The sequence below is a fragment of the Natator depressus genome, chromosome 19 (assembly GCF_965152275.1).
Source record: "Natator depressus isolate rNatDep1 chromosome 19, rNatDep2.hap1, whole genome shotgun sequence".
NCBI lineage: Eukaryota > Metazoa > Chordata > Testudines > Cheloniidae > Natator > Natator depressus.
In genome coordinates, this window is record NC_134252.1 from 870979 (window position 1) to 886785 (window position 15807).

Sequence of the window (15807 nt, forward strand, 5' to 3'; positions counted from 1 at the left end):
AGTGAGGGAACCGCCTTGCCGGCCCCAGGCAGGTCTGTCCCGCTGGCCTGGAGGCAGCCATACCTGTAGCTCAGGGCCATGTGGTTCTCCCTGGGACGAGCCGGCGGGAGCGCCCCTGGCCTGTGCACTCTGCGGATGTTAACATGGTGCCGCGGGGCTGCGGACGCTGAGGGGAGCTCTGGGACGTGGGCAGATTCTCTGACCGTCCGCCCCAGCGGAGCGCTGCTCCCTGAGGCCCGTTTCTGCTCTTGTTGACTTGCTGCGGCTGCCACGGTGACTGGAAGGGCCCCGGTTGCTGCACCTGAGCAGGGTGGTGGCAGGGGCATTTCCTGCAGTTCTGCCCCTCGGCTCCGAAACCAGCGAGGGGGACGAGGGCCCCTGGGTGAAGCGGAAGCAGCAGCGTGAGCGGCGAGAGCTGCACCAGCAGCCACAGGTGGGGGCAGGGACAGCTTGAGCCCACTGGGGAAGCCGAATTAAGTTCCCAGGCTCAGCAAAGGGAGAGCGGAGCTGGGTGCAGAGCTAGGGGCGAGGGCGAAGGTGAGCCGGGCGAACTGAGCTGAGCTGCCTGTTCTTGCTTAGTCTGCCTGCGTGTTTCTGGGAACACGTGTGTCACACTGAATCAGGTTGGAGCCTCCTGCAAAAGGGAGAGTTGCCCCTCTGGTGTGGTAGTGCGGGACCTGCGTCCCCCAGGAGGGCTGATCGGGAAGCTGGACTAGCCCTAAACATGTCTGGTGAAATGAAGAAAGGGCAGAACTCCCAGCGTGAGCCGTGCCAGAATCATCCAGAGCGGGGTGGGGAGCTCTGGGTTTGAGGGACTGGTCGAAAGTGCACCTTGGAGAATAGCTAGAGTGGAGGGATGAATCGGAGGCCTCCTGGGTCTCTGGCTGAATTTCTGATTCCTGTCTGCTACCTGCCCATGGCTGAGCCGTCCTTGTGCGGGTACTGGTGAACAGTGAGCACTGGGCCCCGCCATTCTAGGAGTGTGAACTCTGAGGCCTGACCGACACTAAAAAGTGAGGCTAACGTAGCTACAGAACTCAGAGGTGTGAAAATCACACTCCTGAGCGCCGCAGCCGTGCAGGCCTAACCCCCGGTATCCACGCAGCTAGGGCCATGGAAGGGTGTGACTGTTGACTCAGCTGCCATTTACAGCAACAGAACCGCGGAAACCCCCGATCGCTGTAAGAAGCATCTGTGCTACAGCAGCCTGGTTGCAGTGCCATGGCCGTAGTGTGGACATGGGCTGGGTTAACCAGGGTTCGCTCTGCAAGTCGCACGGTTTTGTTTTTGTTCCCTGGGGTGACTCTCACAACTAGCCAGCACTGTGAATTGTGACTGTGTGTAGCCCTCCTACGGGTGGGTCTTATTTATCTCTGGTAGATACCCCAGGGCCAGGGCTCTGCTTCTCTGGCAGCCACTGCCATGGGAGCTCTCCAGTATTGCTAAAGCTGCATTGAATAGCCTCTCTGACCAGACTGCAGCCCCAAACTGTCCCCCGAAGCACCTCCATGTATCTGAATGTAGGACTCGGGTTGTGATCAGGGCAAAGCTGGCTCCTCAAGCTCCCTGCTGAGCTGGGCTGCAGGAGCAGTTTGTGCTGGCTCCTGGGGACAATGGAGCCGAGGGGCCGGCAAGGGGCACTTCCATTTGGAACCTGAGCCCAGGTGGGAAGGTACAGCAGGGCTGCCCAGCCAGCTCGCTCTCCCGTGCCCCCTGCAGGCAGGGAGCTTCTGCTCTGCTCCCTGGGTGGAGCTGCATCACTGAGGGAGGCACTGACCCTACTTCCAGCTGCAAATACCCTGGTGTAGCGTAATCCACACCGAGCAGCGAAGCCCCCTGGCTCCAGCAGCCGTTCTGCGCAGCAGGCTGGAGAGCGCAGCCACGGCAGGTCTGGTGGGAACAGGAAGCTCTTTCTGAACGAGATCAGCCGCTGCCCGTTTGGCTTAGGCCTCCTTGCGGCGTTAGCCTGATGTTAAACTTGTGCCCCTATGTCTGTCTTCGGCACGCTGCAGACGTGACACTCTCAGTGTGGAGCTGCTGGAGGGGGCAGGGGGCTTTGGCTGCTGACCCAGGCTAGGCACCATGGCAGGGCTGGGAGGCAGTTTAACACGGTGAGCGAGCCGGAGGATTGGTGAAATGACGCAGTGAAAGAACGCCCCGTGCTGACACTGGCATGTCATTCGGTTCAGAGGCAAAGTCAATTGAGATAAGGAGGCTGTTAACCTGGAATGAGGCCTCTGAGAGGTGTCACTGGACTGTGCAACGCACTCGCCATGTGGGGCAGGCTCAGGCACAAGGACTAGGAGTGTAATGTCAAAGGAGAGCTTGGTTCTCCCACATGATGCTCTGGCGAGTGGGGGGACAGCAGGTGCTGGACCCTGCTGGAGATAATGAGGCCCATGAGGAGAGCTGACCACAAGACAACTGAGAGGCCAGACCTGCGCTTCACTGGCCCAAATTCCTTCGTGTTCTAAACACACAACCTGGGGAATTTCCATGGGGGAAGGACCACTGCCAGTCTTGGAGAGTTTCTGAAATTTGACAAGGTCCTGAGATGCTCTGAATTGCCCTCTCAGGAAAGTATAAACGGGAATGCCGCTGGCCTTGGAGCCTTATGGCTCGCAGGGAGCTGCAGCTGGGTCGGTCCGGAACAGTTTGTCTCGTGGGTGCAGTACGTTCACAGTTGGGTCCCATGGCAGTGAGCTGCAGCTCTTACTCCGTCTTCCCTTCCCCGCCCCCAGGGTTCTGTTGGTGTGAGCGCCTCCCTGGCTGAAGATGGCCAGTTGGGAATGCCGGGTTGCTCCAGGCCGAGGTAAGTGACTTCATTTCAGGAGCAAAGTGTCAGTGACAATCCCAGCCTGTTAAAAGCAAATCTGCTAAATTATAAAATATTCCTCCCCTGCCCCCTCAGACGTCTGCCTTCAGGCTGCTTTGGCCGCTCGGTAGCTGGTGCTGGAGCTACTAACGAACCAAACCCAGTCTCGCCACAGGACACGTGGCCCGCAGTGCAAATGGGAGGAATAAGGCAGCATGGAAGCCGAATTGCCTCCAAGGGGCGTTCTTGGGGGAGAGATGAAAACACAGGGCTGCAGAGCTGGCACTAGCAGTGTCCCAGACCAGTGGCCTCCGAGTGTGGTCAGCGGCCCAGGTACTGCGCAAAGCCTCTGGCCATGTGATTTAAGCTACAGTCTCAGCCTGCCGTTCCCGCACCCTGTGACAGCGGGTGCCCCACACACCGTGTGCACGCTCCCGTGTGACGATGTGGACGTGCTGGGGTGAGCCCCACTGACGCACTGTGGCGGGAGCAGCTGTTAGTGGGGGTGTGACTGCCAGGGATCTCAGAGACAGCAGGCAGCTCCCCGAGTGCTGTGGGAGAGGCTCTGCTACCAGAGCACCCTCGCATCACGGGACCAGGCAGCCCCGCCTCCTGCCCTGGTAACTCAGCAGTGCGACGAGGGGTCATCTGCTGTGCTGAAGATTTGTGATGCTCTGCCATGCTGGCACCTCTGCTCTCCAGGCTGTGCCCAGGCTGGTGAGAGCTGCTTCCTCTGGCCTCTCAAAGGGCCCGCAAATAACATCCTCTCATGGCTCAGCTGGGCCCTTACAGTTCTAGACAATGGCTGTGTCGTGTGGCATGAGGAATGGCAGGGTATTCACTTCCCTTGCCTGCACAGTGCACTCCCCCTGGGAATCGATGGCTCAGGGCTCAGGGCTGCATCCTGCTCAGTTACTAGAAGCAGACGCTGCTGCCTGGGTGACATTTCCTGTAAACGTGCGATGCCTACAGCTCACCCCAGCAGTGAATACAGCCTTGCTGTTCTGTGTCTGTGACATGCTCCCTCTGCCCTCCACAGGGCATTTGTCTGGGACTGGGGCTATCCTGGAGCTGTCAGTCCTGGATTCAGGGAGCCCTTCACGCTGCCTTGACAAGTGATTAATTAGTCTTCTTATTGAGCAAAAATAGTGAATTGGGAAGAGAGCCGTCCAAGGACAGTCAGTTCTAAGGGGTTTGTGCAAGAGGAGGGAGTTTGGCTCTCCAGCTATAGCTGCTGTCTCCAGACCACGGTCAGGGTCCTGCAGCATTTCCTGCTCGCACCCGCTGTGCCTGCTGACTCCAAAGGGTGAGCCCCCCTCCCCCATGCACAGGGCCCCATGCAAACTCCTCTGGGTAGGAGAGAGGTGCCTCCCAGACACCCCCTTCTGCCAGGACTTTTAAAGCCGGTGACTCAAAATGACTTGGCCTTGGAGCCCAAGTGTGAGAACACTGACACTTCCCTAGTGCAGCGTATTCTGCAGTAGAGTAACTCTGGCAGCAGGTGTTACAAGCTCAGCACTGTGCAATCTCCTCTCTCTGTTCCAGGCTTCCTCCTGCTCTGCATTTTGACTCTGCATCTTAGCTCTTGGAATCCTCTTGAATCAGCAGGTGAGGTGCAGACTGGCCAATGGGGAGAACTCTACGTGCCTTTTGAGGAAACTGCTTTAGAGGTGGTTTTGTTTGGACGCTTGCCCCGCCCTGTCCGAGATGCGTATGGTGGGGGCAAAAGAGAAACCATACATAGGAAAAATCTCAGCGTTTCTGATTTGTGTGCCGAGCTCTTCTCTCCATGCAGCTGCTAGAGCTCCAGGAAACCCAGATTTAACCTGCCTCCCCAGCTACCAGCCTGTTCCCTTCTGATGCAGATCTAATTCTAGGAAAGACTTCTCCTTAGGCAAAGCGTCACTGGTGAGCAGGGTTATGGGGCCAGGCTCAGCCCTTCAGTGGAGGTCCCAGCGGTGAGGGAGAAGCTGTAAAATCAGCCATGGGTTTATCACTGATGCTAGTAGTCATGCAATGGAGTGTTGTCCACACGTCATCTCTGGCTCCCCAGACACTCACATTTAGAGTATTTCCCCTCTGGTACCTTCCATATCCCACACATGATTTCCCTGCCGATTTCTATACAGCCCCTCAGGCAGCATGCTATGCAAGGGCAGGGCTGTAGCTTCTCTGGACACCTAGCTCTCAACTTGTTATGAGCACAAGATACGTTTCCCTCCTGATGACTTATCACTTGGAAACCTTCTACCTTCCAGAGACGAGCCCTCCTCCTGCCGTGTCTTTCTTCGACACCACCCCCTCTGTTCCAGAGACTTCCCCTATTTCCAGCACATATATGGTCTCCAACTACTCTGCAAATGGGACAGAAGACACACCTGTAAGGAAACTGCCTTCGGTCAAATACTGTCCAGGGTTTCTGCCAGGAGCCCAGAGGGGTGGGAGGGGTGTGAGTGGGGAGGCGAGAGAAGAGCAGAGTTCCTTTGCGGCTCTGCTGGGAGGGCAGGAGCTCCTGCGGGGTGGCTGATAAGAAGCTATCCTAGCTGACAATTAAGGCTTCCCCCAAAGCTGGATTTCTTGGTGCCGCATGAGCCCACAGATTCCATCCTAGGGCAGCTGAGCAGACGCTCTCAGAGGCAGTGAGTGATCTGCAAGGCCACAGCAAATGACAGCCAAGAGGAGCGCTGCTGGGTGCATTGCCAGCGTGGGGCTGGCATGGGCAGGTCTGTAGTGAGAGAGGTGCCCTCGGAGTGTGTGTGCTCTTTCTGCAGATCACCTGCCAGAGTTTTCAGTGCTCTGGAGAGAGATGCTACCAGGAGGAAGCTTATGCCAATGACACCGCGACCTGCCACAATGAGTCTCACTGTGAGGTAGGGGAGTTCTCCGGGTGGGCACTGTGCCAGTCACCTCTGCTGCTCCCTGCATGAGTGAGCTGCTCGCACTAACGCCCTGGGTGCAGCACTCCTAGACCCTGGGAGAGCATCCTGTCTGATGTCTCGGCTCTGCCTGCGGGAGGGGAGGGAGATCACAGAAGCTTCCCGAGCCCTGGGTTGCTGTGATGTGTTTTGGAGGCGGGGGAGGAGGATGCAATGTGAGTCACAATATTTCCCTTCCTCGCCAGCCTATTGCCTGGTAACCCCAGAGCTTATAAACCTGTGCCCAGCTCCTGTTCTTGTCCTTTTGCACAGTCTGTCACTTATTCCTGCTCTGACTGTTTTTTGTCACGCTTTCTCCTAACCCTGGTTTGTGGTTTGTCCATCCCCTCCCCACTCCCATCCTTTCCTCCTTAACTCCATCCTGTCTCCTATGTTCTTAAACCTGCCCTTTGCTTAGTGCTCGCAGGAGCAGCCTGGTGTCTCACCAAACTGCTCCCTGGGATAGAACTATCTGGCCTTAGAGCTTGCCAATTTTTCCTTGCTGTCAGCCATCTGTCAGCTGTATCGCGGTGTGTCCCCTTCTGGGGGTTCCCCCTGGCTTCAGCATGCCCAGAGCAATCCCTGGTGCAGTTTTTCAGGCTGTTCTCAGTGGCATGGGGGAGTGCAGAGATGAGCCCACCCCACACCATGAGCTCTGTGGCTCCGCCAGCCACTGCCCCCTAAACCAGTGCTGGGTGTGTGGGCTAAGTGTGGCTGACGGCATCTCGAGTACATGGCTCTGGCTCTTCCCTTGTCCCTGCAGCTCTATCGTCTCAACAGCACAAACTACACAGCCAAGTGCAGCAGCGAGTGTGGGAGCGGGAACGGCACCGAGATGTGTGTAACCAACGGCAGCGTGAGCATGAGCAAGTGCATCCTGGAGTGCTGCAACTCGTCTCAGTGCCTGCAACTCAATGCCACCACCTACGGTAACCCGCCTGCTGGGAACAGCCTGGCCCACTGGCCACCTGCACTGGGCTTCTCACTCCGAGCAAGAGACTTCGCTTCCCTGCAGCATATAGAAGGGTTCATTCTATTGCACGTGGCCAGAGACTGACGTGTGTTGTCTCTCGTGTAGGGCCCTACCTGCATTGTGGCTTTTGTTTCTCTAAGGCAGAAGGAGAAGGGCTGGAATGGTGGGTGGGCCTGGGGCGCCTGCCACCTGAGTGGACGAGTGGGTTTATTTTGTACTCTCACCATCTTCCCCTGCCCTTTGGCTGATGCATGGCAGCGATCATGGCCCTCTGCTGGATTGTCAGACCTGCTCTCATGAAAGTCATAGGCTCCGTGCTGCTAACAACTAAGGGGGCTTCACCTTGAGTGCTGGGTTCTGTGCGTGTGGTGCGGGATCAGAGTCTATCCCTGCGGGGGCTCTGAAGCCCATAGGGGCCATAGAGTAGTTGAAGTTCCTACGTGACAGCAGTCTCCATCCAACACATTTTTCTGGAGGCAAGCCACAACAGCAGAGGCATCTAGACCCTCCACTTCCAAAGAGAGCCATGAGTAGCAGTGATGGGTGCCTGTCCCTCCCATGCGTAGAACCCATCCAGGCCATAGAGTCTGGCTCAGGAGCTGGCTCTGGTGCTTGTGGGGGTTTGGATTCCCGACGGCTCTGGTTCGGCCAGAGGGATTCCGTAGGAAGGCCTCTTGCAGGATAACTAACTGAATTACGATCGCTCGCGAAGGCCAGGCACCGGATTCCTAGGAGCACTGTAGCTCTCTGATGGTGCTTTCTCTGGAAAAGCCATCCTGCAATGTCTTGGCAGGAAAGCCTGATACCCACAGGCTGTGGGGTCTCGCAGCCCTTCTGGAGTGGGCAGAGCTGTCGTGGTGGGTCAGCTGCGTGCACTTGGGGTTTCTCTTACTGCTGCCTCCTCTAGCTGCATCACAGTCACCCATTCGCCCCCTCGAGAGCCTCCCACGTATCCTGATTTCCCTCATTCCATCCCACAGGGGTAAACAAACTAGTTCTCTCTTCTTCCACTGTCGGGATCGTGCAGCACTTCCTGCTTCTCCGTTCTTCTCAGGCCAGCAAGCTGGGTGAATTCCAGGTCTCCTCCCTGGGAGTGACTCCGCTCTGCTGGGTCCAGGGGGGCACGCAGGCCCATAGCTGGACTTAGCCACCTGTTCAGATTCCCATTAGGAGTGTGATTGGCTCACTCAGCCACTCCCCAGACCACTCACTGCCATTGTGCCAAGGTGAAACTAGTGACCAAATGATCACTGACTAACCTGTGGAACTCACTGTCACAAGATGTCAGCGTCCAAAAATGTGACAAGACTTTTTCTCAAAGGATTAGACACTTCTCTGGATGATGAAAACATCCCCAGTTCCATTAGCTGGGGCAAAAAATAGAAGGGCTTGGGGCAGAGAACAATCCTTACTGGAGGAAGAAATAACCTGCCTACAAGGGACATTTCACAGATGTCCATTGTGGGGGTTTCTTGAATTTGTCTCCAAGGTGCTGTCAGACCAGATACTGGGCTAGATAGATGCCTGGCCTGGCCTGGCAGTTCCTAGGCACCAAACACACCTGAGCTTTGGTAGGGAGAGCAGGGGTTGGGGGGAAGTAACAGATGTGGTTCACATTCTGGAATGAGGCTGCTGAATACCTGTCTCCTGTATTGAAGTGCACTAACGTAAATCCCCATGTTAAAATAACTCTAGCAGCTTCCACTGGGGCGTGTCAGTCTCTGGCCGTGTTCTGGATTCTAGACCTGGGTCCCAAGGCTACATGGATATGCAGAGTAGCAGGAGGGCATAGCTCGGTCTCACCAGTCTCCTTTCGTGTCTCTTTCAGGTGACTTGCCGCCCACCACCACTCCAGCTCCCACAACTACCACCATGAAGCCCCCTTCCAGGAATGTAAGTATTGCCTCCAGCATGATCAGACTGCAGAGCTGTGTAGGCATGCACCAGTGGGAATCCTATGCTGAGTAGCGTTGCCATGAACTATTACACACACACACACACACTCTCCCTCCCTCCCTCCCCCTCCCACCCCCTCGAACTGCCATGCATTACCCCCATAACAGGACCCTTTCATCTCAGTCCTCTGATGTGTGGAAGAGATTCCCAGATGATGGCTGGGAGTTTGCTTATCTCCATGGAACCCTGCAGAGCCCCCTCCATGAGGGTGGAGGCAGAGGAGGGTTTGGCACTTGCCAGCTAGGGTGCAATTTTAGTGAAGTTTGGGTGTTGGGAGTTGATTTTTCTTTGATCTTTCTGTATTTGGAGTGTCAGTGAATGTTGTAAAATGTGGCTGCCAGCCCCTGAAAGGTGGTCTTGTTAATGAAGACTTGGGCTTGCTGGAACTGCCTGTACAGTGCCAGTCACTGCCCAACAGCCACCTGGCTCTTGGAGGGCAATCTGCTGATCCTGGGGTCCCTGGGACCACTTGCTTTCCCTGTGTGACTTTTAGCTCCTCACACAAGTGTCTCATAATGACCAGGCAAAAGGAAAGTGACGTAAATGTCAGACCTTGTTCTGGTAGCTCTGCTCTCTGGAGTGATGGGTGTTCACAGTGCCTTTCGTGGCTGTCTTGTAGGGGAAAGTGTGCACAACCTTCTCCTGTAAGGGAGCTGGATGCTTCAAAGGCCAGAAGTCTGTTGCTGAATGCATCGTTGGATACAACTTCTGTGAGGTACTGGGCTTGTTTGGCAATTCTTTAACCACCCTGAGCTGTGCCTCTTAACTAGAGTTGTGAATGGAGCAGGACTGAAGGGCTCCAGGCCAGGTCTCCGCTCCGTCTGGCATTGCTCCGTCAGTGCTGCCATTTCACAGCTGATGCTGGGCTCTTGTCAGCACTTGCAGCATAGAGATGTTTGTGGATCTTGCCATCCTGACAGCTCTGGAGTGCTTCTTCCACAGAGCAGCTAAAGCAGAGTCATCAACAGCAAACTTCCCTGGGACAAACACCTGGGGCAGGGAGTAGTTGAGTCTCTGTGGTTCTCTTTGTCCTTGACCTCTTGGAGATTCCAACAAGCGCCTCAACTAGGGTAGTGATATGGGCACTGCAGCTTTTGTTAAAGCTGACTCTGTGCATCTTCTGCCTCTGAACCAGGAGGATGTGCCTGGGGGTTTGAGTTGGTCCCATTAACAAGAATGCAAGAACCCAGAGGGGTGCTAAAGCCCAAGACTGCTAATGTCTGTCTCCTTCCTGCAGATGAAGAAGACTGGCTCAAATTACGTGGCTGGATGTAGCAAAGTCTGCAAGACCGCCAGCCCAGTCTGTGCCAGAGGAGCAGCTGCCCTCTGTTACCAGGAATGCTGCCAAGCTACCCCTAAAACTAGCTGCCTGAAACTGGATGGCAACGTGCACTTCAATGGCGCTGGGCAGGTGGCTCTGGCCCCACTCCTGAAACTCCTGGCCTGTGGTGTGGGTCTTGTCATGCATTACAGTCTCTCCACTTTCCTTCAGGGTTAAGCAATGACCCTCTGAGCTCCGTAGGCTGACTAGGGAAGGATTCAGGGGCATACACTATATTGGCTAAAACTGGCACAAGATCTAGGGTTTCTGTACCTCTTAAATTCAGCTAAGGCTGGCTAGAAAATTCCATCTATTGAATCAGCATCACAGGAAGGGAGGTCGCTGGAAACCGCAGGCCTTCTCCTCTCTGTGCGGGCCTGGCTAGCCCCACGGAAGTTAGTGGCTAGCACCCATGGGTGTTTGTGAAATAGAGACCCCAGTGAGTGCAGCTGACTGAACCAGTAGGGTGTGTCTACGCTGCAGTAAAACACCACTGCTGGTCCTTGTCAGAAAACTCCGGGACCTGGGAGGTGGGAGGGTCCTAGAGCCTGGGCTTCAGCCTAAGCCCAGTCTCTACACTGAATTTTACAGTCCCGCACCTTGAGTCCCACGAGCCTGAGTCAGCTGACACGGACCAGCCACAGGTGTCCTACTGCAGTGTAGACAGACCCTTAGTCTCTCCCATGTGGATTCTCCAATTTGATCCAGGGGAGGGTGGAAACTAGTGGCCATGGGGATGGATGTGGGGCTCCCGGACCTGGGGAGAGGGGAGGCATTGTGCCACATGCTTCCTTCTAGCCACAGGAGTGACGTCAGCTGCTCGCTGGACTGACTCCTGGGTGTGCTGTCTGTGCAGAACGGATTAGGAGCTGGCTAGCTGCTGAGGGGCAGCCCACAGTGAACCCCCCTCCCTTCTGAGCGCCAGCACCTCTTCCTGACTCTTGGGGGTGAAGAGCTCCAGCCACTAGGGGACTCTGTGAATTACTCTGCCACCGTTCACACCTCTTGTTTGTGTGTAAAGCAGCTGTCTGTGTAGCAGGGACGGTGTCTGAGTGAAATCACAGTCCTCTGCTGCACACACACCCCAGCCCTCCCCCATGGAAGGAAAACACTGTAATGGGAGTATCCGAGCAGGGAGAGCTTTCCATTATGCTAAGCTGCCTCTGCTAACCAAGGGAACATGCTGCTAGAGGGGGCAAGGCAGGACTTGGGGCTGATCTACACTGGGCACTTACACTGGCATAGCTACGTCTCTCAGGGATGTGAAAAACACCTCTGGGAGACGTAGCTCTGCCGACTTAACCCCTGTGTAGAAAATGCTAGGTCGATGGAACAGTCCTTTCCTCAAACATAACTGCTGTCTCTCAGGGAGGTGGAAAACCCCTCCCGTTGGCATAGGTAGTGTCTGCACTGAAGTGCTAAAGTGGAGCTGCTGCAGTTTAAGTGTAGACACACCCTTGGATTCCTAACCCAAGAGCTGCCCTGGCCAGTAAACCAACTGGCCTGAGCTGTTGGCTGAAATCATTGGCATCTTCCTAACGGCCAAGTTTGTAGAACTTCCTGTCTTAACATCTCCTGAGGCTAGGCCAGTCTCCCAGCATCCTGGTAAATGCTGCCCCACATCAGGGACTAATCAATGGCCCCACTGACCCCTGAAGGTAGTAGTTCCCCAGTTCCCCTAGCTGTACGTATTCACCACTCTCCATAGGCCAGAGAGCACAAATCTGACCTTGACTTGGTCTGAGGTGGCAGCCCCGCTGCTGACAGTCACTGGCCCAGCTGACTTGAATGTTGGCTGGTATTAGTGTATCTGATTCTTTCATTGATTGAAGTCAGCTCGTACGAGTAGTTCTGAATAGCAATAGGTTGCTGTTTCCAAGTTCCATACATGACCTCTAAGCCTTATTTTAACTTCCACGGTTAGTTTCTTTTTGGAATCTTATGTTTTTAATGAACCTTAAACCCCCATGATTGTGCCTCTCCCTGTGAAATCCAAAGGGGAACAGAGCAGACACACAGCCTGTGCATTAAGCAGGCTGCAGAGTTGCCCACTTCCCTGCCAAAAACCCGTAGGACTGTGTGACTTCAAACAAAGTGAAGCATCCTGGGGCTACTGCCGTGTGACTTTACTAGTCTGAGATTTTGGATTACCTGGAATGAATGACATCCTGCATGGGCGGTGCGGATAATAAGCTGGGGAATGCTGTGCCTCTCCAACATCCCCGCATGGCCCTGCCCATGCTCTGCCCTGGGACCCCCTCCTGCTGCTAGTTGGCCCCAGCTCAGGCAGGCTGCTGCTCTTCTGGGAAGCCCGCTGGGGTAAGGCAGCTGGGACTTGGGGTGTCTGGGGCCACCCAGCTCTGGCAGCCTGGTGGGGGTGGCTCTGGGCTTCGGGGTGGGAAGGAGGGTGGGAGGGGCAGGTCCTCAGGCAGAAGGGGTGGGCCAGGTCAGGGGCTATCCTCCCCGAGCCTGTGGTTCACCCACTGCCCATGCATCTAGCTATAAGAATGATGGGGTGGAAGAAGCCTCTGAAAGGGCAGAAAATCCTGCCAGAAATCCAGGCACAAGCAAAGTCCATCTGGGGTAGTGACCTGCTTGCAATGTAGCTTTTCTAAGCATTGACCTCCATAACTAGCTTATAACCACCCTGATGATGGAATGTCTCCGGCCTGGGTGGGCTGAATTAGGAACACCATATTTCTTCTCTAGAATCTTACCCAAGGAAACAGCGTTCCTCCAAAAGTGGCACATATGTCTTAGGAGCCTGTTTGCCAATCCCGGAGTCTTTACTGTCTAAAGGGTGACTAATAAAAGTAGAACCAGGATCGTAAGGGACGGTTCATTCTAGCCATGGTTTTAATCCGGGATTAGTCTGTGTCTAAAAGAATCTGCTGCGACCAATTGTTGCACCAAACGTAGCTGATACTGATTCAGTGACTGAATTATGTTTGCTGGAAACCACAAGGCAGAGATTGCTGATAGCTGATGATAGAGATGAGCTCTGTTGTGACTGTTGTACTCTGTTGTTCCGTTTTCAGAATCTGTCCTTTGAAGAGGCGTTATAAATAAATATATTTATCAACCTCCGTGTTTAATTATTGGAGGCGATCTTCTGCCATGGCTGAAGCCTGCTTCAGGGCTTGTCGTGCTGGGGAAGTAAGGGAGACAGTGACTCAAGGCAGTTGTGGAGTGGGGGAGGGTGGTTGGCAGGCCCTTGGGTGATGAATGTGGCTGAAACGACGTGTACAGTAAACCCTTCATTGCTGTTGCAGCCTAAACTAGGAAGTGCCTGGCGACCTCCCTCTCGCTGGCATGGGGACTCGGTTATTATTTTCAACCAAACTCCTTGAAGTCTCCAGTGTGCCCCTTCCTCTGTGCAGGACTCCTTGTTCCCATGACTGCCTTGCCTACTCTGTGCTGTGACTCCTGCAGCCTAGTCCACAGCTGACTCGTTCTGATGTGTTTACAGACCCCAAAGGTGGGGTTTTTATTTGTTACAGACCTCAAATGCTAGCTTATGACAAATCATAAGCAGGGCACTGCTTAGTGCTAGTGGAAAAATTCACACTGTGCTAACAACTGCCTTTGAGAGGAACAGATCCTGTCATCATTGTTTGGGTGCAGACCTCAGCTGCTGGCAGGCCTTAATGCTCATGTTTATACTTGAGCTGGCATAAATTACACACACAAACATCCCCTGCAGCATTTTACGGATACTTCTTATAGTTTGCAATCCCCAGGCTAAGCTTTCCTTGCAGTCTGCCTCCTCCCTTCCCAGTGTTGTGAGCCTCTGCTCAGGAGCTAGCAGGATCCTGGGCTCTGGAGCAGCAGGTGTCCTTTTCTCCTACAGCCAGGAATGTTCCCGCTGTTCGTTTACGGAACGAGTTGGGGCGTTACCTTAGAAGAGGGATATTTACTCCCTAATCGTTCCCAAAACCTGGAAGAGACGAAACGTGAAATGGCGCCACATTCTCAGGCTTCTAGAAAATGAAAAAACAGCTGCAGAATTTTAGGAATTCAGTGTCCCTCTAGGGCAGATGGAAAAAAACATCTACAGCAGCCTACTGGCAAAACAAGGTTTTTCCTAATATCCCTGACCTCTCTACTTCCACTCCACCCTGGGCCAGCTCAGCAGATGCTGCTGGGGTCCCAGCCATTCATTTATAACACTCTATACAATGCACCTAATTTCTTCAAATAAGAATTTCCCCCCCAATAACATTAAGCAAATGGAATATTTTGGCCAACCCCTTTCTACTCTTCCCCGCCCCGCCCGCCCGCCCAAAGGCTGTCTCACAGGCATAGCTAGTGTAACCGTTCAGCAGCAGCCCTCTTCTCTCCCATCTTAGCAGTGATTCCCCTCGGGTCAGATTCCTGTCCGTCAGACTGGGAATAGTCTCACATTTGTGTAATGCTCTAAGTCAGCAGCTTCACACATGCTGAATGTATAGAAACCACTGAAGAATTAACCCCCTCCACACCATTTCACTCATGATGGGAGCATGGGAGGGAGGGTGTAGCCCCAGCCTCATGAGAGAATGCTCAGAACAAAGGCAGGTGTTTTGTTGCATAACTGCTTGGCCACAACAGGTGCAGCTGGAACTCGATTGCGACAATTGTTAATTGAAGCCACGCTCTCCTGTCTTTAGTATGCAGAGGGTCTGGTTTGGTTTCTTGGGCCTGGTCTATACTAGCAACTTATGTCAGTATAACTACATTGCTCAGGGGCAATCCACACCCCCAAGCAACGCCGTTATACCGACCTAACTCCCGGTGTAGACAGCGCTCTGTCGAGGGGAGGGCTTCTCCCATTGACACAGCTGTGGCCTCTTGGGTAGGTGGAGTTCCTGCGCCCATGGGAGAAGCTCTCCTGTCCGCGTAGGTTGCGTCTTCACTGAAGTGCTACAGGGGTGCCGCTGCATTGGTTCAGCTGCTCTGCGGCAGGATTTGAAGGGTAGACAAGCCCTCGGTCTGGCACCTGCTCCCAGAAAGACTCTGCAATGATTGATTTGCATAATGAAGCAGATGCTCCACATTTTGCTCACACCAGCTGTGGCCCAAGATGCTGCTGCATTTTAATCGGAAATGATTTGTTCTCAGGGAGGTGCGACGGAAGGAGATGGTGTTCTGAATTTTGCCATGAAATGAATCTTTCCAAGGCTTCGCTAGTCCTGGAGTCTCCTTTACTCTGATTAAGATTTTTTTCAGAATGCTCTGTAGAAATGAGATCTGCTTTAAGCAGGGATGTTGCTCCCTTTAGGTCTGATATTTCCAAGCATAGATGCTCAGCACTTTCAGCAATTCCACAGGTTTCTTTGAGTCTCGGGTTTGGCACCCAAAATCACCAGTCAGTTTTGAAAATCTTCTCTAAACTCTCTAATCAAAGCAGGAAATACAATATAAGAAAATACCTGGGGATTTGGAGGCTTGTTTTTTTTTTCCTTTCCTGGTACAAAATATAAACATTTTGGGGGAAATTTGTTTGCTCTTTTTTAAAGGGGAAACTGTCAGGTAGTTTGAGCCCGACATTTGAGTTTTATTTTTTTAAAAAGCTTTTTGTGATGCTTTTTTATGTATTTGTCATAACGGCTCTTAGTCTTAACCCTTCCCCTGCATTGTCTGAAATCCAACCGCTGCCGCACTGGGCCAGGGCCTGAGCCACAAAGTGAAAGTGAGCGTCCTCTGGGTGTCCGAGCGGAAATGCAATCCCGGAGAAAAACCACGGTGATTATCTAATGGCTCCGAAGCGTTCTGATAACACTGGGAAGGACAAGGTATTTATTTATTCATATGTGACCTGTAAGATGACATAATACATTGCTTGTTA

The 15807-nt window shown here is 53.8% G+C and overlaps 1 protein-coding gene across 1 annotated transcript; it reads left to right on the forward strand.

The window, feature by feature from the left end:
• Positions 1-273: 273 nt before the first annotated feature.
• LOC141974640 (uncharacterized) lies at positions 274-10240 on the forward strand. The gene is made up of 9 exons (XM_074934490.1): positions 274-433; positions 2742-2812; positions 4361-4423; positions 5074-5195; positions 5587-5685; positions 6494-6659; positions 8532-8596; positions 9279-9374; positions 9897-10240. Exons 2-9 carry the CDS (start codon positions 2776-2778, stop codon positions 10155-10157), a joined length of 909 nt encoding a protein of 302 aa, XP_074790591.1. The 5' UTR covers positions 274-433; positions 2742-2775; the 3' UTR covers positions 10158-10240.
• Positions 10241-15807: the final 5567 nt, after the last annotated feature.